At 38.8% G+C, this 22,669-nt stretch overlaps 1 protein-coding gene across 1 annotated transcript; it reads right to left on the reverse strand.

The window, feature by feature from the left end:
• Nucleotides 1–2,857: 2,857 nt before the first annotated feature.
• Nucleotides 2,858–21,003, reverse strand: LOC136749982 (forkhead box protein K2). Its single transcript, XM_066704667.1, has 9 exons — nucleotides 20,516–21,003; nucleotides 9,277–9,471; nucleotides 8,053–8,200; nucleotides 7,466–7,612; nucleotides 6,838–7,031; nucleotides 5,980–6,182; nucleotides 5,560–5,856; nucleotides 5,198–5,407; nucleotides 2,858–4,844 (listed from the first exon to the last, which is right to left on the reverse strand). Exons 1-9 carry the CDS (start codon nucleotides 20,809–20,811, stop codon nucleotides 4,654–4,656), a joined length of 1,881 nt encoding a protein of 626 aa, XP_066560764.1. The 5' UTR covers nucleotides 20,812–21,003; the 3' UTR covers nucleotides 2,858–4,653.
• Nucleotides 21,004–22,669: the final 1,666 nt, after the last annotated feature.

A 22,669-nucleotide genomic window follows, 5' to 3' on the forward strand; every position in this document is an offset into this window, starting at 1 on the left:
TTCTAACATGTAAGAATGCATTTTGATTTAAATGTGAAGCCTACAAAAACAAATTGGGAGACTCATTGGTCTCCAGATTTATTGGGGATTTTGCTGAATTAGGCTCCCTATTTCCAGTGGTATTTTTAACCCCAAATAGTGTTGTTTTAATCAGATCAACTGAATGTACTCGGCTTTGATCCTGTTTTTTTTTTTTTGTATCAAGTCTTCATCCTCATTGGATCCTTAATATCAGTCCTGTGAGGATCGCCATTAGCAAGTGAATGAGAAGGTGGGAAATATGTCAATAAATTACATTTTTGTTTAAAAGCAAAGGGTATATTTCCTAATTTCCCATATGGAACATGTTCTTGTAAAAGAAGTGGCAAAGTCTGTTCTAGGTAAGGGACTAATCAAATTGTATACGGATTTCTGTATATTTATGGGTTGGGACCAACTTACAGCCTATGTTCTGGCTCTATATTAAATTGTATGTACACTCCTAAGCATTTCAACACTATAAGCAGCATTAATTAGATTTCATACCCATTGAGGTTTTGTGTAACTGCACATGAGAAATGCATTGGTGGATTAGTGTTTAATTTTGAAGCGAGAGAATTAAACTGTCCATACCATGAAGAAACAAATATAAAAACAGATGTCCTACTGTACATTCACTTAAAAAAGTATTTTCTTTGTTAATGATTTTGGATTTCTGGAGAAGAGTAATGGCCCTGGAATGTATATTTGCAGATACATCCCTTATGTAACATTTTGCACTACAGACAAAAATAAGACAAACTTCAGTGTCAGCCACGAATGGTTAAGATCAGCAGGACAGAGGGGAGTGGGATGGGAAGGCAAGTGCTGATGTGAAACAGGGAGTTCTAGTGCAGATTCACTTTTATTCAATAAGCCTCATGTTCAAATAACTTGTCATTTCTGATTTAAAAAAAACCTAATATTTATTAACCTTTCCTTGCAAATATTTGTATGCATTTAATTTGTCTGAATGCTTAAGATCCATGTTTGTCTTGCCTTGTCTATTGATTTAGCCTCCAGTTTTTTCTTTGCAACAAAACCTCAGTCCTGTTGCTTTTGACCACTTGTACATACAAATTTGAATTATAAGAGCAGACAGTGAGGGTGGTGGTAGGTATTGAGAAATTAATATATTCAGTTTGTGAATCTCAAAAATGTCCAATACAGCTACAAAATAAATAAATACAGGAAATTAAAATAAAGGTTTTGATTGTGGAGGTGCCCTAAGCATCTTTAGAAAACTGATCACTTATTTATACATTCACACAAGTGGTTACAACCATATTTGAAAATAGCTCAATAACAAAATATCCTGAGGCTGTTTGCACATCTATTAGCTACGACACTGATCTCCCCGCTGAAGGTGGAGCTGGGTAGACCTGTGAGCTGAGCTGCTCGTTAACGAGTTCCACTTTGCAAGGGTCTGAAATGAGAAACCGAGCTGCACCGAACCAGCACTGGCGCTTTTCCAGTTACCTTCCTTGTCCAAAAGTGCTCTTCCCAATCTACAATGTAAAACAGGGTGCCTGCTTCCCACCCATGTACAGTAATTAGACATGAAAATTGGTTAAGCATCATTGTGTTCACTGCTCAGATTGGAGCTCTAAATCCTGCCAAATCTTTCTACTCCTCGTGCCAGTTTGTGTTCAGACCCACTCCAACATCAGATTAGCACAGCAACCCATGAAGCATGACCGAAGACTTAAAGCCATTGGCCAAATGTAGAAACTCTTTATGGACTGAAGGACTCAAATTGTTTCCATGGCAAACTAAACCCACAGCACTGACTAGAACAGTCAAGCTTAATTTGACTCTTTCACTTGAAACATTTCCCCCATTTGCTGCTGCTTAATTTATAATTAATATCCGCTTATAAACTGTCCACGGCCACTAAGCTGAAGGCACATAGAAAACTGGTTGAGGGGGTTGAGGAACACAGGCCTCGTGTCGTGTACATCACCCCACTGTGCAGAACTGGACAGATCTGCAGCAATCAATAAAACACAGTTTGTGGGTGGAGTTGAATCGATTGGCTTCATTCTGTGGCTGAAAACACATCACAGCTCTTCTAGTTCAGCAGTGCCCCATTACACCGGTGTTATCATCTTGCCCCTCCACATGTTCAGATCCGCAGGTCGTCACCATCTGCACGCATTCATCGGCAAACCCACACGGCAGCCTCCGCTCCTCAGAATGCATGTGCGCGCAGCCGGAGATGCCCCGGCACCGTTTATGCAGATCGCTGGCACACAATCATTCGCATCTGTTTTTGCGCGCTGTACTCCTCTATCAATCACTGTACCGAAGCAGAATGGAGCAGCTCCACTAATTCAACAAATCTTTTATGCGCAAGGATTGGAAAATATTCTAAAGCAAGTCATTTTCTCCTCATCAAATAATTGTTTTTGAAGCTCAATTTACTTTTATACCAGAAATCATTTTAGTTTCTTCAAACATTAGTGAGGACACCATTTCAAAAGCTTGACAGGTTATAGTATTCGATGTGCAGAATCTTACATGAAGGACGTGGAGTATTTCTTTTCATATGGGATTCTAGTTTGGGTAAAAATCACTAGAGTGAAAGTAAAAAAAATCAATGCCAGATCCATCTTTAAGTGTGGACTAGTGTCAGCAAAATACGCATGACACTTTTGTAAAAGGAAAACCTTCACTAGGGGTTACTCTTCATTTCCCAACTTACTCAAATATTCCTTGTACAACACAGCAAAGTATAGCCTCAGTTTTTTTTTTTTTGTTTCCTTCATGAGGCAACACCAAAACAATCTAAACAAATGAATAAAGCAAGAAACAGTTCATATACTCCAACACTGATGCATCCACTGCAAGAACTCAATTTAATGTCCTTGCTCAGTAAAGAATAAAGCAATCACTTCTTTACAGACTTGCATTAAGAAATCTAAAGTGTAGTCATTTATCTAGGAACTACAAGAGGTGTAGGAATGGCCAGAAGTAGACAATTAAGGGTGTTGATTTCTGTCAAGTGCATTTGTTTTGGTCATTAAGCCCAAATGATGTGCGCTACACTGCCTTGTACTAGCATTTTTCAGTTAAAATTTTAGGCCCAGTAAACATCTTTAGTAATAGGGGTGAATTCACACATCTCAGTTTTAATTTCCACTTCTCAACATGTAGTTCAAACTGCCCACATCGCTCCCTCAAAAGTCTTTCCACATGCTTTCTTTCGAGTGGTGTATGAAAAGACGCAGAATAGCGCAACTTCACTTAAGGTTTTTAAATTAATTTATAAAAAAAAAAAAAAAAAAAAAAAAAGCAGCATTTATGCACTGAAGCAGAACAAACATCTATCTTTTTTTTTTTTTTTCTTTCTTTTTTTCTGCTCGAAACATATACAATCTGAAGAGAGACTGATTTCGGTAGCCTGAACAGAATAAAATAAGCAAGGGACTGCCAACTCCAACACAAAAGTAACACAGCCAAAAATAACGAGGGAAATGAAAGGGAAATAAAAAAGAATAAATGAAATTAAAATAAAATTAGGAACAAGGTAATCAAGTGCAGCTCTGGTCAGATTCATAGCAGTTCTTTTTTTTCAGTTCAAATTCAGTTAACGGCTCAGTTACATTTTCTTCTAATCAGTTACATGCAAGCTCGATGAAGCATTTGATCACTACACATGGAAATAAAAATTGTATATATATTTTTTCGGTTATCTGTTAAAATATGAAAATCCATCGGTGTTATAAAGTAGCTTTGTTTTGGATTTGACAGAACAGACAAAAGTAAACCACTCCATTGATAGTTAAAAAAAAAAAAAAAAAAAAAAACTACATTCATTTTCACTGAACATAAAAAAAATTCCACATACAAAAAACAGCTTGTGATTCCAAAGTACAGATGGAGTGATTTGAAATGTCAGGTGACCCCATTTGTTTTGTTTTGTTTCGGGTTTTCTTTTTTTTTTGTCTACAGAAATGAAAATACACCCAAAAAAGATCCTAATTTCCACATATGAACAACAAAATACTGCATATCTACTAACAACTGCATTAGGTAGGTCAATATGAAAGGCTAGCTGCCGAGATATAGGAAATGGCTCCACGCAATTGTTCCATTTGCGGAGTACACTATTGTTTTAAAATCTGCTTTACACTAAGCGCTTGTCATGCTGCCGTTACACTGGTGTGTGCTCAGTCCGTTTTGAAAGTTAAAGAGATCAGACGGGTTGTCGTTTACTCAGCTGCTGTCCTCCCCACCTCTCCATTTCCCAGTGTGCACTGAGGTAGATGAGCAGGAGGTACGGTACAGCCTCTTGACCTAGGCTTTAATTTTCATTCAGTTTGATCTTCACTCCTAAGTCATTTTTTATTTTTTTCATTTTTTTTTTTTTATTTTAAATTTTAAGGCTTCCTGTTTTTTCCCAGTGCTGCCGGTTGACAGTCATATCACAGGTACCTATTTTTTTTTCTTTTTTTATATATATTTTTTTTATTCCCATAGGGTGGTAACACATTCCAAAGTTCAAAGATGGTTTAAGTTAAATCTTCTCCTTTTGGCACCTTGGAGTCGATAAAATAAAAAAAAAAGGAAAAAAAAAGAAAAGAAAAAGAGAGGGGAAAAAAAGGGTGGGGGGGGCAGTGACTGAAAGGCTTTTTAGTTCTGGCTGCCTTGTTCGCTCACGGCCGGAGTGTCCATGTTAACAGCGATGACTATGCTCTCTCCTTCATCAGTTTTGATACGTTTGAGTTCTGGCTGCTCTGCCTGGTCTCCGTTCTGCCGTTTCGTTGGAAGGGATGCCGACGCAGAAGCGTGGGTTGCCAACATATGTAGCGGGCTTGCGACAGCTGCGGAAGGAACGAACACAAAAGGGGGAGGCGACATTATAAGAATGGATGTTCACTTTTTTTCCCCCCTCTCCTGCCTAAAGTTGGCCGAGAATGCTGGAAAGTTCTGCAGCTGAATTATACAAACTATCCCTCTATTTTTCTAGTTTTGAGGCTTGACGTTACAGATAAAATCAAATGGTATGGAATCAAATATTGCAAATCTGATGGGCAACAGTCCTACACACACACCATATAATTCAGCCAACATTCAGCTTCCTCTGATAGTTGACCTAATTCACGTAAATTGTGCCTTGTTCCAGTTACAGCTTTAGCAGACACTTTTGACTTCACTAATAGGTTTGCATGCTCACCGGTGTTGACCTGTCCTTGAATGGCAGTGGTGATGGGGACCACGTGAGTCCCGTTCTGTGTAATGGTTTTGATTGGTAGCTGGTGCTGCCCGAGAGGGGCTTGTTGCACGATGGTGACTGTCTGTAAAGGTGTGGCCTGAGACGTCTGAATGATACGACCAGCAGCTCCGATAGTAGCGTGGGTGATGGCAGGAACAGGTTCTACTTTCACTGGAGGGGGGAATAAAACAAGAAGCTCAGTATATACAACATCTTAAAAATAATATAAATAAGGATGCAAGCTGGACAATCTGAGGCTTCAAAAGTATAAAAAGGCCATTCAAAGTCAAGCATCCACCAAATCAAATCTATGCTGTTGTTACCTTTGATTTCTTTGTGCTCTCCATTCTCCTGGGGCTCAGTTTTAGTCTGATTGACCAGTGCTGCTTGAGTGACCATGGCCTGACCAGCCACCGTGTAGGTATTGGCTGCTGTTAATCCGGCCACACTGGTCACCGACACAGCGGGGATCTGATGGACGACATGGACAGTCTGCATCATCGGCTGCTGGGATGTGGAGGTCGTCACGGGAGTGGCAACAGTGTAAGTGACCGGTTTCATGCTCTGTGGTAATTGGCGTTGGACTGTGATTAAAACAGGTTGGCTATTGAGAGGTGAACCTGCAAAAAAAAAAAAAGATGCATTAAAATGTTTCAACCTTTGGTGGGTACTATTTTAAATCAGAGATGTGTGCCTGATCTAATTTTTGAAAGTCCCAAATGAATGACTCGAGGGTCTCGTACCTGGTGCACTCTGTGCGAAGCGGGCCTCCTGTATTACTGCTAGTTTGGGCTGGACGACGGGGGCGGGGGCAGGCGCTGGGGCGGGGGCTGGCTCTTGCTCCATTGGGACAGGAGAGCCTTCTCGAGACAGGCTCTCCGGCGTCTGCACCCCGCTGGAGTGAGCCGACAGCACCCCCGAGTGATTTGGGGAGGCCGGGGCACTTCTGTAAAAAGTACAGGAAAAGCACTGGTTTATTGAAGGCATTTCAATAACAATGTGAACAAAGGACATGTATGCAACTGTTTAAAAAAAAATCAGATTTCTTTAAAGCAGTTTTTTAAATTTTAGGATAAACAAAATTAAGAAAGACCAACAGCCACACTTCATCCAAACATTTATCCAATACAACATCCGTGGATTAGTCTGCATTCCAAGGCCTTCTAGCAATGCACCTTTCTGCCCACAAGGTGGAGGTATAAGCATCCATGATGTCAGACAATCCGGCACTGCCCACCCAGAATATGGTGCGCATACATTAGGGGTGAGATTAACTGGTCAGCAGATGACTCTGTGCCACAAAAAAATTCACACTGCATTTTTAAACATGATTTCGGATTCAACTTCTAATTGTAACCTGTAAACATGCAGTCTCTATAGGGAACAAGGTAAAACACATAAGCAAACAGGAGAAATTAAGGTCAATCTAAAAATAAATAAAAATAAAAATTGACGAAAATGAGCTCTAAAGATGATAGAGCATCAACAGGTAAAGGGTCAATTAATTTAAAATGGTTTACTACAGGTTTCAAAATTAGCACCATATAAAGATTTTCATGAATGCTGGGGAAACAAATTGACAAATTGAGAGAAGACATTACCGAGATGACAGGGGTCCAAGAGGTGTCCTAAAGCAGGGAACACCCCTTGGCCTTCGTTTCCTAAATGCCTGTTCAATGAGTTTGCTCTCTGACGCAGGGTCTATCCTCCAGAAGGAACCTTTGCCAGGCTCTTCTTGTGATCGGGGCACTTTAATAAAGTAGCGATTCAGAGAAAGATTGTGACGGATTGAGTTCTAGAACAGAAGACGAGTGTTAGTATGAACAGTACAGGAATCTGGTTTAGGTTCTCATAACATCAACATGTCATGCCATCACTAGATTTTGCTAATTTCAGTTTAATTTTTCTTCTTCTAAACAAGACCTAGAGTGAACAGGAGGGGTTACAAATTATACAACAACAATAAGTGGTGAAAAACATTACAATCCCATTTTATTAGTCACGTGTCTGTGCAGTTTGAAATGGTAGGCTACACAAAATGACTGTGGTTATACTTGTTTAAGCTAAGCATCCTCAACTATGCCAAATATGCTCAATGGTTCAAAAACATGCTGAAGAAGAAACTCATTTTTGCTAAACTGATAAAATCCATTGTAGTGCCCTTGTTCCTTAGCCCAAACCATCAAAGCGCTTTTCATTTGTTCAGTGCCATCATAAAGTGTTACATACCTGCCAGCCCTTGTCTGCGGTCCTGTAGTAAGGATAGTTTTTGGTGATATGCGTGTATATTCCATTTAGTGTGAGTTGCTTGTCCGGTGCCATTGTGATCGCTTGGACTATTAACTGTGCATACGAGTATGGTGGCTTGGAGTCATCCTGTAGTACAAAAAAACCCAATTACAATTGCAGAGTATTTACCACAATAACAGTATTTCAGTTGAGCTACTTTTAACCCACTTTTCTATATACTTTCTCAAAGCATGTTCAGAGTCCATCTTTAAACTACTTCAGTGTTTCTCTTATTATACTGGGGCAGCAGTATTGAACAACACAAAAACAAAAAATAAAAATGTAAACCCCTCCAATGGCACCCCCATCTCTGCCCCTGCAACAATTCAGTAACAGACCACCATGCCTATGCTAATTTCTGGAGGAAACCTTGTCCTTTCACACTTCAATATGTGTTAGATGTAGGTATACAGTGCTAAAACATGACATCAAATTCCATGAAGGAAAATACAATGAACTTGGGCTTTCAGAAAGAAAAGAGAGCCTTCCTACAGCTGTTAGGATGCAGGTGTTTTAAGATTAGGTACCTTGGGGCTATCTCCTCCAGATGCTTCTTTATCATTTTCGGACTGTGAATTGTCCCCTATAAGCTGCAGATCAGAGGTAATAACGCGGCCCATTCTGTAGCTGGATGACCCTGCTCCCCGTGGACTCGATGGACAAGAGTTGGCAGCACTGCAAAATGTATTCAAACAATGAAAGGCCAATTTGGGTGTTGTCTAGATTACTGCACTCGTCAGTAAGAACTGGTCACTATAACAGTTTCAGCCTCTGGATTAAAATCTATTCTGCAAATGGCTTCATTACATAAACACTAGGTGCAGAAACAGCCCGGTTACAGCTCCTAAGTTAATATTATACTGGTTCATCTGCGTTATCATAAAATGTGCCAATTCATCTGCGGAGTAGAACTGGACCACAACAGAACATGCTAACCTGGTACATATTTAGAAAGTAACAGGATGAAAAAAAGAACAAGTAATATATCTGAAAATAATTCTTACTGGCTTTAAAACTTGCATAAATCGTCTTATATTGACCTCTGCTTCTGGTAGAGTACAAAAGAGAACATGACCAGAATGGAACTACATTAGTGAGGACAAGACCAGACAAAATGAAGGAAACATTTAGAGTTTAAAACAACATGCCTGATGTGCAATTAGTATTCCCCAAAATGGCCACCAATGCATTTAATTCAGCTATTAAGGTGCTATGATGATGACCTTCTCAGGCAATTGTACAGAAGCATTGCAAATTAGTAGTTTTTTTTTCCATAATCAAGAGGAACATTGTAATGCATTTTATAATGCATCTCATGGAAATGTTAAAATATAATGCAGAATTTCAGTCTTGTTATTTAACAGAAAACAGTGGACATCGCATAAATTGAGGACTGGTGTGAAGCATTTGTATTTTTCTTTCTTATAAAACAGAAAACATACTTCAAAGCAGAAAAAGATTATTTGTTGTCTTCAAAGTGAAAGCATAAACCATCCACATATAAACAATGACAGGGTGCTGTTGCAATGTGCTTTGCCAAACACTTTCCTGACCAGTCTTCAGGTCTGTGGTTTCAAGGCTTTAGACTAAGACTGTGCTGTTCTTGCCATTTACTACAAACAAGAATGCTTTTTATGAATGGAAAAGAAAGCATTTTTTTCCAGCATGGTACTCAGTGCTGTCTCTAAGGGCCTAGACTGGAGTGAATAATGCATTTAATGACTTTGACATGCTGAGTAATACAAACATACCTGATAGTTCCTGTAGGGGAAGGAAGTGGACTCATTAAATGTGCGATGTTGTCTGGAATGTTTATTGTTAAGGGTGAGATCTGGGGCTGCACTGGCTTTACTGGCGATTCTGGCGCCTCCCGCTTTTCTTTCTTGTCACTGGACAGAGCTGTAAATGTGATCTTGATATTTGTGCTGGGAAACCTGAAGGTGCACCTAGAAATAAAGAGCAAAACTCAGATTAGCATCAGGTTCTAAAAGCATTCATTTAACCCATTTTACAGACGTCCCAATTTACTGGTTGAACTGTGATATGCGACTGTGCCGCACGCTTCAAAGCCACATCTTTTTAATTATGCTCCATGGCAGAACGTTTTCCTGATGCATAGTTAAGCTTCAGAAATCCCTATGCAAGGCAATTGAAGAGATTTATCCGTGTCTACTTAGAATGTGCTCTATTAAATGGTTATCATTTCTGGCTCAAACTGGAATCACCTGGAAAGGCTTGGGCTCTGTATAAGCAAAACAACATTCGGATACGGTCTGAATTTAAAACTTGCTGGCAGGGGATCTGGTACCTGCCCACTTTGTGACCACTCTTAAAATCCCACCTCTAGAAAATGCACAAGAGGATTATCACAAAGAAGCAAAGGTTGAGATCATGGTCACCAGAGAAATCTAAGAAAAGGTCATTCCAATGACTACTAGAAATACATGATAAATGGCATATAAATAAACTGCATACAAACAGACCAATCTTGGACACAATTCCATTGGCACTGCCATATAAACACTGCAGTGTAGTCCAACCGCTTTGTAACCGAGTCTTGGTGATCAAAGCTCTTATGGTGTTGACTTACTTCCCCTCTGGCAGTCTGCCAGAAATCGCATGGGTTGAACCTTCTGCAATATTTACATGGCAAATGACATGCTAGAAGCCAGTGTTACAAATCTACAAACCAGGATCTTCACTTCAAACTGCCTTTACCTTTTAAAGTCATAAAAACCATCAGTTCAGTATTTATGAATTACTCTTGGAAGAAAAAAAAAGCATTTTCTAAATAAAATATCTGAAGGGAATGGTGTCAGTTGAAAAGTAGGCCAACAGATTAAGGAAACATACACGTGATAGCAGCATGCTGAACTGTCAAAAACAGCTTTATGTCATAGCTGAATCAGTTTCATACATACTATACTGATACTGTGATCTGGCCGTAAAAGTAACCAGACCACACAAGCTCTGTTTTTGGAAATTAAATGCTTCATCTTGGTATAATACTGACAAGGCAAATGGAAAAGAGAAAAATAACATTTTACCACCATTCTGAAGACAAATTAATTTGGCACCCTTCTTTTCTCCATTAAAGACGTGGACAATATATAAACGTAGATAACACACTGTCAGCTTCAGGTGTTATACCTGAAAACATCTAGGATTATGGGTATTATTAGCAAGCTGCTAGGCATCATCATTACAGCCATTTTAATATTACCTGCATGATCAATTATAATTACCAAGCGTTTTGTTTATTTAACTCGTATGGAGCACATTGTCACCCAATTCAGAGCTGATACACGGCCGATAAAAGTGCTAAAGAATTACTGGAGTCAAGTTAAGCTCTTACTCTCTACCTTGAATTACTCAATTTTATTGATGGATACGCAGAGTAACAACATCGAGGTCAAGGGCCTTATTAAAACAAACACAAATACAGTGGCAACTTAATATTTGCCCCAGGTGTTAACAAGGATATTGATTGTCCCTATATTTTTCATTAATTTATTGAGGTAACAGGTTTTACATTCTTCTGGCTTTTGATTAATCTGTGGATGACAATATTTTTCATACGAGTCTAAAAAGCATGAAATAGTCACGGCTGCTCCATGGACAAAGCATGTACAAGTTTAATGTGCCGGTTTGGTACATTTTAAATGTTCCCACCATGTTTCATGGTCATAAGCAAGTGCCTTCCATGGATCACCTACCATCTTAGATTAACATTTCAGGACTATACCCTAATTAGTCAAAAGAAACTCAGTCACATTCTCCAACAGTTTATTTGATGCATTTATTAACAGGATTTGAAATCTTTAAAATCAGGGTGTTTCAAGGTGTGCATGTGTAGGAACGGCAAACCCATACACAAGATGAATACAATTTAAACTTTGTGGCAATAATGTTTCTGAGGGTTTAAAAAAAAAAAAAAAAAAAAGCCTGCTTAATTCAAAAGAGTGGCCTACATGTTTCATTCAGCACACTCGCATCGCAAGTACAAAACCTCTTTGGCAGAAGAATGCTAGGCTTTCACGAGTCACATTCTTGGCAGTGAAAGTATTCACTGTGTGATAAAGGGCTGTCCACAGTGCTTTTAAAATCCTATTTCCCAACACAACTTGGTGTAGAAGAGAGAAATGCAAGGTTAAACTAAACATGAAAGCATACATTTCAAAATGGAATCTCAAAATAACAATGTATGCATTAGGAAACACCTCTACTTTCCATTGCAGAAAGTTATTTTCCCAGACAAGTTTTGCTTTAAAATCATCAGGGGATACAAATGCAAATAAAATATTTATAGAACTAAAACAAAGCATTTTATACTCTGGTGATCTAAAGCACATTTCTGTATTTATTTATTTTTTTAAGAGGAAAATGTATGAAAGCCCAAAGGCAATTTAAATGTTGTAGTGAAAACTATCACTATTAAACCATAATTTGTTTGATCAAAGCAGAATATCAATTAATCCCTCTGTAACACAAAAAGCACAGTTAGGAATTAATTACTTGATGCCTTGATGCCAGGATCTTCCTCAACTTTGGAGTGAAAATGCAAGACATTCTTTTTGTAATACAGCATCATTACATAACTCCTAGCTACATTTGTTCGTGCCAGGTTTAAGAAACATTTGTTCTCCAATACAATTTGATATCTAGTTAACAGTTAAGCCAAAGAATAGATTTTCCCCCACCATTACAACATTCAACTGAGAATTAAAAAATGGAAACTGGAATCTAGGACAGTGTTTTTATAAAGAAAGCTTGTTAATACAGCCATGCCAGATTTGTACAGGGTGCAACAAATTAAGCATCCAGAAGAAAGTGTCTCCACAACAGACTTGTAAAGATTTGCAGTTTAATTACAGAGTGGATTGTCTCCAACAGGTTATTGAAGATTATTCCATTAACTCACTGCTACAAATGTATCGTGTTGCTAAAAAACCGGTAGGGGCACATATATTTACACTTGGATTCAACATCTTACAAAGGATTTGAGTCACGTCCACACACTTGCTCCTAATCACAGTACTTTACACAGAGAGACCATTTCCATTCAGAATAAGCAAACTCCTGAAGTAGGTACAATGCAGAAGACAATCCATTGTGCTACAGGTTACATAGGTAAACTAAGTTAAATTACAAAAATGAAAAAAGTCAAACATTCAGGCAAAAACAGTGAAGGATCGTGATAATTAGTATTTCAACTGTTTGAGGCTGAGGATGTTAAAATGCTTTATTCTGACAGAAAAGTTACTAGGTCACAAAAGTATCAGTTACAATGTATATGGTGGACCCTCAAAAAGTTTTTATACAAATACTAAAAGGACCAAAATAATAATACACGTTTCATGCTTAGGCATAATTATGCAATGATTAAAGCAGAAAACCCCAGTGCTTTGATGTGCTGGAAGTGAAAGTCCAGCAAGAGAAAGAAACAAAAGCCCTGGGAAGCAGCAATCGATGAGAAGCAGTGTAAAGAGCCGGCAATCACATCTGCTGGTGGAAACCAGACGGCAACTCATTAAAGCAGCTCATGTAATGCCAGTGGAATTTGAGGCTCCCCAGACTGAGCATACAAAGAAACAACTCCAATGGAAATTGAGCATTTCCCACTCCCTAGCTTTTGTTTCAGTTTAGGCACAACTGCTTTAAATGCCACACGAGTTTGGTATTCAGATACTCAACCCGCTCTATAATCACAAAGTGTTTTTATGTTTTTAACAAAAATCACATTCAAATAAATAAACTAAATTTCTGTATTAACTAAAACATTGGAGGCTTTTTGCAGTCCTTGGTCTCTCTAGACCAGTCAAAGATGTCAGTACAGAGGTACTATTAATACTAAAAAAACTATTTCCTATCTATCCATTTGTTTATTCTAACAACTCAATTTTATTATATATATTTGTAAACAAAGAAAACTTAGGCTCAACAATACTGGACAGTAAAAAACTATTAAAAAGTGTTGCCAGGTTACTTGTGAAAATCACATCCCAATCTTACAGTTGGCCAGTGTTGTCTAACCTGTAACCGTTAAATTAATTTTGGCCTGTGCACCCCATGCTGTTGAGCAGGCAGCACTAGGAAAGCAAGATGTAAAATAAGAGTATATGCCCCCTGGAGATTCTTTGTGCACCCTTGGTTTCACATCCCTGCAGTAAGCCCATACCCTAGTTTATTTTGAGTTTCAACCTGCGCCACTGTTACCCAGCTGAATAAGATCTAAACTGATTTTTTATTACCCAGATTATGCCTGAAGCAAAGGGAAATATGTCTCTTATGAATGAGAACATAGGTAAGCTGTAATGCTTTCAAAAATATAACATAACATCACCCCTGCAACAGCATATTATATATAGCCAAGATATTCCAACAACTGTTCAACAAACTGACACGACCCTCATAATTCCAGTTGCAGGTACAGCCCACTGTTGCCTTGTTGACACTGACCAATTTGTTTCCTTTCAAAACTGAAGTTCTTTCCCCTGCCTAGTAACAAGGTGATAATTTTCCGAGGTTGACGAACCCTGCATCAGGGCACTGAAAACAATACGGCTGGTTTCTCAGGTGAATTGAGTCGCTAGTAAACAAGTTCTACACCAGCCACGTCATGTGGGTGTGTTCCCAGTAGTCCACAGACACCGGTGTAGCTTAGTGCACAGGGCCAGCACAGCATGTGGAGAGAGGAGCCAGGAAAAAAAAAAACAAAAAAAAAACAAAAACGAATGCACACCTCACATCAACAGACTAAAACCCTTCAGAAGACACTTTGACTGAAATGAAATGCTCGACTTAATTCTTGAACTGTCCCCCTACACCAAGAAGCCACTTCATTTTCAGACATTATCAGATATCCTACTTTTCTAAAGAGATACATGTATTGGTTTTATTATAAAGTTAATTCCAGGTGGCTTCTTTATCCTTGGAGGGAGGAACTTAAACCAAATCGATACATCAGAATCACTCTAAGCTCCAAGCTGTATAAAATGAACACAATGAATGTAATTGGCTGAATATTAGCTACACATTTACAGAAAGGGGAAGTAAATAAGGGGAAATAAACATCTCACATTCCAAGCATGCCATAGTTGCCTCCTTCCGATCACCTTCTTACAGTGTAGTGACAGCGGAGAAACTAAACAAACGGACTTGCTCTCTCACTTGACCTGTTATAATGGAGGAAGAGAGAGAAAAAAAATATCCTGACAATGTTTTTAATCGTGATATTTTTAATAACTTGGAAATGCACAGCTCAATACAAGGAAAGCACAATGCATGCCATTTAGTGCTAAAGGTATCGAACATGACACCATGGGGTGAATTGTTCAGTGCAACCATACATTTTTGTCCTTTAAAAAATTGTGGTCTTTTTCACAGTTCTACAGGTACTTAAAGTACTACACAGCAGTGTGGCAGAGCCAAAGGAAGTATGTGGTATTTTGTTTCTAAAAACTACTCTCCGCAAAGATTGACTTGCAACTTAGAACTACACCACAAGATTACCTCCTTGATGACTACCCTTCCCCAACCCCCAAAAAAGAGACAAAGTAAAATACACAATACACCATTTAAATAGCGGCATGATTCATATACAAAGATCAATTTTTTCACGGCAGTATCATTTATGAGTATTTGGCTTCCTGTGATTTCCGTTATGTCATTTAAAATATTCTGTGTTCTTTTCTGAGAATACCACACCTTTTTCTGAGTCAGGCCCTTGAACTCCAGTGCACAGCAGCTCGAGTTTCTCACTACAAGACCTACCATGTTGATGGAATTTGAGACCATTCAGATTCATCCAGCCAACTCAACCAGCTACCATTCACTTTTCAAAAGCTATGAATTAAATAAATGTATATATATATATTTTTCCATCATATTATACACAGCCTTTATTGTGTGTGTCGTGGAGTACTGAAGAATTTTTTTAATGTGCAAAGCTGACCTCTGTAATGCCTTTTTTCCCCATTTTATAAGTCACCCTGGATAAAGCCATCTGCTAAGAAATAAATATTAATTAAAACATTGGGTTTTATATTTATATACAATATTTAGTACATTTTTTTTAATGAATTAATCTGACAAGTCCTCCACCTACCTAGTCTGGCATTTAATGTTTTTTTCATATTAACTAGCACTTGGTACAGAATACCTAAATATTAGTGCAAACATATGAATTCATGACAGTTTAAATCAGTAGTATCTCAAAGTGTACTTAGTAAAGTTAATAGCCATGAAAGTTCATATTTAAGTTAATGAGCTCCAGTGTTCTGCCAAAATAATTAATACAAATCAGGAGGTCATGTTTGGACTGTGTTTGTGTTTTAAGCAGTTGTGATTGGAAAACCATCCACTATGTCCCTACCTGACATTTCTTAACAGACTTCTCTAGATTTAGTGGGCAACACCACAACAAAAATGTCTGAAACAGGCCCTAAATACTTATTCTCAAGCTTATAGAAACAAATACACAAAAGGTCAGAAACTGGTTTTAAGTTAAAGACCAGCAAAATATCCCTTTTGTGTGATTTTATTGTCTGACATGGTTGCCAAACGATTAAAAAGAAACATCTAGAATTCTACTACACAATGCTCAAAATATAGCAAAAACTGCTATTATGTAGGCCTTCACTCTCTATAACCATGCAAACAAGCCCTGGGTATTAAACTCAGCATTCCAGATTCCCAGAACTCTCCCAGCTTTTATTTTTGGAGTGTCTATGGTAATTAAATATACTAGTGAGAGCTGAGCCACTTAATTTAGATAGCAAGCAAGCGTCTGCTCACTCCTATATTAGAACAAGCATATCTTTTTCCTGTTTTCGAGGTAAAGACTAGTAACAACCAAACTAATGCCAGCTTCCACCGTCCCATTACATTATACAGGTCTTTGGAAATAGCCTACGAAGCAAAAGGCACTTGGCACCTTATTGCTGGCAACTGAGATGAAATTTTGTATCATGAAACAGTTCTCCCTGCACAGCTGCAGTTTGCGCCTGATGTTGGCATGTCTTTTTTTTCTGCATGTTAACCCAGCCATTGGGAGTCTCTAAAGGGCAGGTTTCAGTATGATTCACAGGAAGACAAACGTTCAGTTAACATTGGTTGCTGTGGATGTTAATCACCACAAACAAATTTGAATTAGACACCTGAATAATTTTCTTCCCCCTCTGTTACCAAAACGCAGTATAATCCACTCACAGAATACAAATCCAGTGAGAATACATCACAAAATTTGTACTCCTGTCAACAGAGCCCTTGCACACACTTGGTGCATGTGAATATCACGCAAAATTAATGCACTTTTAACACCACATGAAAAAGTCTACATTTATTATAAATCAAAATCAACAGGCCTCTATGGAAATGTTTGTTGTATTCAAGGGAGGATCATAAGGATATTGTATTTGCATTACTGCTCAAGTATTTATTGCTGAATTATTCATGTCTGAAGGTAGTACATTAGGAAAAGATTGAATGTAATGTCACAAGATCATAATTAATATAATTGTTTAAATGATCTGTGCATTATCACTATTCATAGTTTAGTCAAAGAGGTAATAGAGTTTAAATTGGCCACGATTCACTAAATTTAAATACTTTGAAAGATTTCAAAAACTCTTCTTACAAACCAAAGTTGTGTAAATTAAGTATTATTTGTTTACATATTCTTAACAGTATAGAGCAGTTATTCTCTTAACAGGGGAGAAAAAATTGCATATTAGGTGTGCATTTCATCGCTGCTTTGTTAAACTAAAAGCTACAATAATCGCTCAGTCTTGGACCTTAAATTCAACTGCACCAAAAATAAAGATAATAAACTGAAGTGTTGATATTAAAAAGGGCATGTCATTCTCATTTTTTGGATGCATTATTTTTTCTCCTTAATCTATACTAAATTAAGATCTTACATTTCATGAAAAAACAGATGTCTGAAAACTATTCTCAGCAAACCGTGAACAATACAGTTTGTCTCACACACCCAAACTCCATTTTAGATGCACTGTGCCCCTGGTGGTTGAAGCAGAGAAGCCTCTATTTCACATGGGTTTAGAAGTTAAAATGTGAGTAATTTTCTGTTTCGCCGTTAAACTTTAACATGGGTGAAACTGAGCCAGAAAATCTGTGAGAGTGTTTATAAAATGACTCATGCTTTATGAAAACAATCTGAACTGAAATGCCTTCGAGAAATGGTTGAAGAAACTGACTTTTTTGTACTTAAGTAAAAGAAAAAATGGTAAGTTGTAGCTGAATATGAAAGGTAGATGTTTTTCAGCAATTGTCACTACTGTCAACACATCTGTCATAAGCCACCATAAACAAAACCTGCAAACATGACCGAGTTCTGAACAAACTGAGATCAATGTTGACATTCCCCTCTCTCAAGCCACAGAAAAAATAGAATTCTATACATTTATAGAGAACCTGAATGCTCAATGAGCCACACGTTTATTTTTGTAAAAGTGACACAAGTATTTGAATTTTATTGGTCAAATAAACAGCAACTGATGTCAACAACACAGCATGAACTGGTCTGGAGGCAATAGTCCAGCACTTCTCACTGTTTGCTGTAACCCCTATCAACACTACAAAGGTGATGACCTCAGTGACTGAAGATTGACCTTACCAAAGTTCTTCTCTCCAAATTGAATTTCAGCAGGTAACAATCATGTATAGTTTGTTATATAATCAATTATTTGCATTGCTACTTCAGAGTAACATTTCAACAAATTAATACAAACAAATAACAGATTTCCTTTTAAGCAAACATACACTACACTTCTCAGACTTTAAGGTCAATCGAGCCTTCCTTTCATTAATTACGTTTACAATCAAACGTGGGATTTTGTCACTTAAATCTGAATCATATAAGCAATCAGTGGACACACAAACCTTCTATAAACAACAACAATCCACCAAATCCTATTAAAAAATAAAAAAATGATTTAAGTACAATAATTTCCGGGGTTTTTTTTTGTATATAGTACACCTCTAGTACCTTAGAACCTTAATACAAATAAACTCAGATCTTTAAAACAGCATTTCAGGTTCTAAATTTACAGCAACTTTTTAATTACAATTGCTGAAAATCAAAGACATTTTAAATAGTACACAAAGTAATGTAAAGAACAAGGCCTGAAGATTGTGTTGACAAAACAAATCATAGGCAACCAATTCGATCCTTGTCCCTCCTCTAAATTACGTTAACCAATACCTGCTTGCAATAAGGGCCCTACCCCCTACATCTGTGTGGCTGTAAACATTTCCACTTTACAAAAGCTTTCCAGCTCTGAACATACTCCCTAACACAACTATTACAATGTACAATTATTTTTCTTTATGGGAGAGGTTCACACAGGGGAGTGGGGAACAAATCACTATTGCACTTTTCAAATCAATGCTCAGACACTAGTTTGTTATGAAAAGCACAAAACTAGTCTAGTTTAAAAGAAAAGAAATGGTTCCAGATTTCCTCTTCAGGCAACTATTACACATTGGCGAGATTCCGGTGAAAACTAGTACAGTATTGCTCACTCTGCAAGCTGCTACATTAACCGAAGCAAAAGGAAGCTATAATCACTTGCCTTTTGGACCATAAATAAATATATTTTATGAATGATTCAGACTTCTGCTTTTGTAAGCAGGATTTCCTTCCTGTGGTCATATTCATTCACACACCAAGGAGAAATCTAGTCCACAGATATAAGACTCCAACAAATCAGGACAAGCAGTACAAATATGGAAAATCAGTAAATACATATGGAAGGCAGTCTTCATATTGTTGGATTTGATATGGAGACATGCTTAAGTGTTTTTGTTGTTGTTTAAGAATAACAAAATCAAATGAATGATGGGTCATTTTAAAATGGGTGATTAAATACTAAACATGTAAGCATGTATTAAATAAGCTTTACTATTCTCAGTAAAATGAAGCCCCCAGTGTAAGACCTTCTTACAAGACTCAAGACTGAGCAATTCAAAACCTTAGTAAAGACAGGGGTCTACATTTACTAGCCCTTAGTTGCCAGTTTCAGGGCTTAACAACACTAGGCAGATGTTTGATTAAAAGCCAGATGTTTCTAATCTGCGGATTTGGAAGGAGAATTACAATTCTTGTATTCTATTCCAACAATTCTTATGTTGGAGAAAGTATGACAAAAATGTATTTCTATTTCTAAATTATGGCGTTCATGTTTTTAAAGACAGCAGATTGGGAAAACCGAATTCGTCATAAGAATGAAAATGCCAGTGATAACATATAGGCCAAACAATGCCTTTAAATCACACAATGACGTGCAAAAGCAAGCGACTAACATAGCGCATGTAAGCAGTGTATAGTGATTAGGAGTCTAAAGGAGACATGTTTTAATGTGCAATTGTCATCAGTCTTGTACCGTTAACATCTCAATAGAATAGAAAAGGCATACATAATTTACATGTAATAACTTGAAATATTCAAGTTTGAATGGTGCCCTGTATTTGCAAACATGCGTTGTTAGCTTCACGCTATACACAACCTAGAACTGCCCTTCTGTTTCATTAGGAAACGTTTTACATACAACACATGGATGGACGCTTCCCAGATCCAACACTTACTTAAGATGCCAATCAAAAATGTAAAAGCGTGGTTATTTTCAGATAAATTAGTGGCAAACCTCAGAAATCCCAATGAATGGAAGGAATCAAAATATGCATCATTCTTTCTATGTGGAGCACTTGGACTGCAATCGAGCACATGTTATTCTGTGGCCAGGAACGATGAACAACATTGTAACAAATACCAACAGAAGACAGGAGACACGAATCCAAATATTTACCATTCGTTTGCATGAACCCCCCACCCTCCCTGAATAACGTTTTACATGCACCGGACACAAACACTTCACGTCCACAATCCGCCGTTTTGTTTCATCCTATAAGCCCAACACGTGTAGCGGGCGACAAAAAACAAGAACAAGCATTATAATAACAAGCACTCACACTCTGGGGAGCTGCAGTGGCGGGGCCCCCCGTCTTTGAAACACCCCGTCTACAAACACCCCGTTTTTGCCGAGGCAGCGCAGGTAGAAATCTCCACCGCCGGTGCCGTCCTCGCCGGCGGTGAAGATCTCCAGGTGTCGGCGGGAGATGAAGCTCGAGTGGCCCATGCTCACGTCCACGGAGCCCTGTGAGGAGTTGCGCCCGATGGTCACCGAGCGCTTCTTCATCATGTACTCGAACTCACGGCCCTCAAGCCGGGCGACCGCCGGCCCGGACACCCCGCTTACCACCGCCATCTTACCAGAAAGTGGGGTCTAATTCAACCAACGTTAGTGTGGAGGGAGCGGGGAGACGCCTGGTCGTGGGTGTCGAATGGGGGGGATTTCTCGAAGGGGAATCCAATTTTAAACTGGTAAATTTAGCAGGGAACGTGCCAGACCAGGGACAGCGGCTCCGACCCACCGCCGCGACACAGAGAGAAAGGGAAGGAGAAAGGGCCAACCAAACCGAACGAGGGGGGCGGGTCCGCGATGATTGACGGCCGCCTGGACCATCAGGGAGCGAGAGCTGACGTGGAGTTATGCACCGACAACCAATAGGTAAGAAGGCATGGCCGGCTGCTGAGCGAGTGAGGGTTGGTTGCACGGTGCAGCAGCACGCAATTCTGAGTGAGGGGGAAAACGAGGAGCCGGATTTCTGCGGGCGCTTGCATGGTGGTGGGAGAGGATGCTAAAAATAAGGCGTTTATTTTACACCTTAACGACGGTCTGTAATATTATATGTCAGAGGGATAAACATAACTGAACACTGTAGGGAGACATAACCGCGTCTCGGATTGTGTTATTTTAATACATATATTTTGATTGTATTACTGGTATGACTGTTAAGTATACATGCATTTGAATTAGTAAATACACCGATATGTTCATGCCTTAACGTGTTACCGCACCCGACTGGATATCGCATTACATGGTTTGATGTTGTATTTCAGTACAGTAAACACAGTATAGACTCGTTTGTATTGCACTGGGGGAAATGGGAATGCAAATGCAATAAATGCAATATGCATCCGCAGATGTTAAGCTGCTTGCTCTTAAAATCCTTTCAGGTGCATATCCAACAGCAACAGTCACATTCACTTAAGGTTTATGAAATGCATCTCGCATTCAAACTAATAGTTTAACCATCTTTCACGCATGCATTTTTTTTAATTTTGAGAGAACACTTTCCGCCCAACCCAATGTGAGCAGTAGGTCTCTGATGAGAATAGAAATCTGCTCCGTGTTTTCAACGCAACACAAATGTCTGCGCCAGCTTCAGTTTACAAACGTTAGTACCCACAAGGCACCGCGCGGCTCCGCTTTTTATTATGGAGGTCACAGTGATCAGGGTCGGTGTATAATGTGCTTTTTAACTGCTAACAGGACGATCGCGAATAGGGAAACGACCACAGCCCCTCAAGGCAAACCCCCTGTTAGATGCTGTAGGACTTGAGTTGCTTCCTTTGGGTAGATAATTGCCATGCATTTTCAAGGGGATTCATGTGGCATCCAGACATGTGCTTTTTCTCGGTGACATCATCAGTGGCGTCTGGCCAGTGACCTATGCAAGCAAGGACTGTTTGTAAACACAGGGACAGGGCTGTGGGGGTGGGGCAGCCTTAACAGGGCGATCAGCACCGACTGACAAGAGATTACCAGGTGCCAGATCCTGTGCACGCTGGGGACGGTGACTGCAATTCCGTCAAATGTTCCCACACGTAAGAAAGCCCTTCTTTGGATAGATGATCGTGTGAATGCATGCTAATGCTGCTAAGTGTTGGCATCACAATACACAGAATGCAATGCAATGCAAATCAACCCATTACTTTTAAGTGACTTTTATGTGATTTACACATTTCTCGTCTTATTTATTTCTTTTTTTAGTTTACACAAACTCGGAGAAAGCCAAGCGTCTGAATTTTAAATGTTTTCTTTTTGATAGTGGGTCTTTTCGTTTAGTTTTGCCAGGCAGCAAAAACAGACAGACACAACTAACAATACAATATGTGTATAATATGTGAATAATTTCCAAGAGACGCTTGATGGAGAGTTTGGAGACGATATCCAACAAGAGTGTGCATGTACCGCGGCAACCGCACAGCAGCAGGTTGAA

Source organism: Amia ocellicauda, chromosome 5 (genome assembly GCF_036373705.1).
Source record: "Amia ocellicauda isolate fAmiCal2 chromosome 5, fAmiCal2.hap1, whole genome shotgun sequence".
Taxonomy (NCBI): Eukaryota; Metazoa; Chordata; class Actinopteri; order Amiiformes; family Amiidae; genus Amia; species Amia ocellicauda.

Excerpts from the sequence above, each read along its gene's own strand:
- LOC136749982 (XM_066704667.1), bottom strand. The coding sequence starts at position 20,811 with ATGGCGGTGGTAAGCGGGGTGTCCGGGCCGGCGGTCGCCCGGCTTGAG. Across the intron at positions 8,201-9,276 it reads TCCCCTACAGGAACTATCAG|TGCTGCCAACTCTTGTCCAT; the intron begins GTATGTTTGTAT and ends TACATTTTGCAG. Across the intron at positions 4,845-5,197 it reads TCAAGGACAGGTCAACACCG|CTGTCGCAAGCCCGCTACAT; the intron begins GTGAGCATGCAA and ends TTCCTTCCGCAG.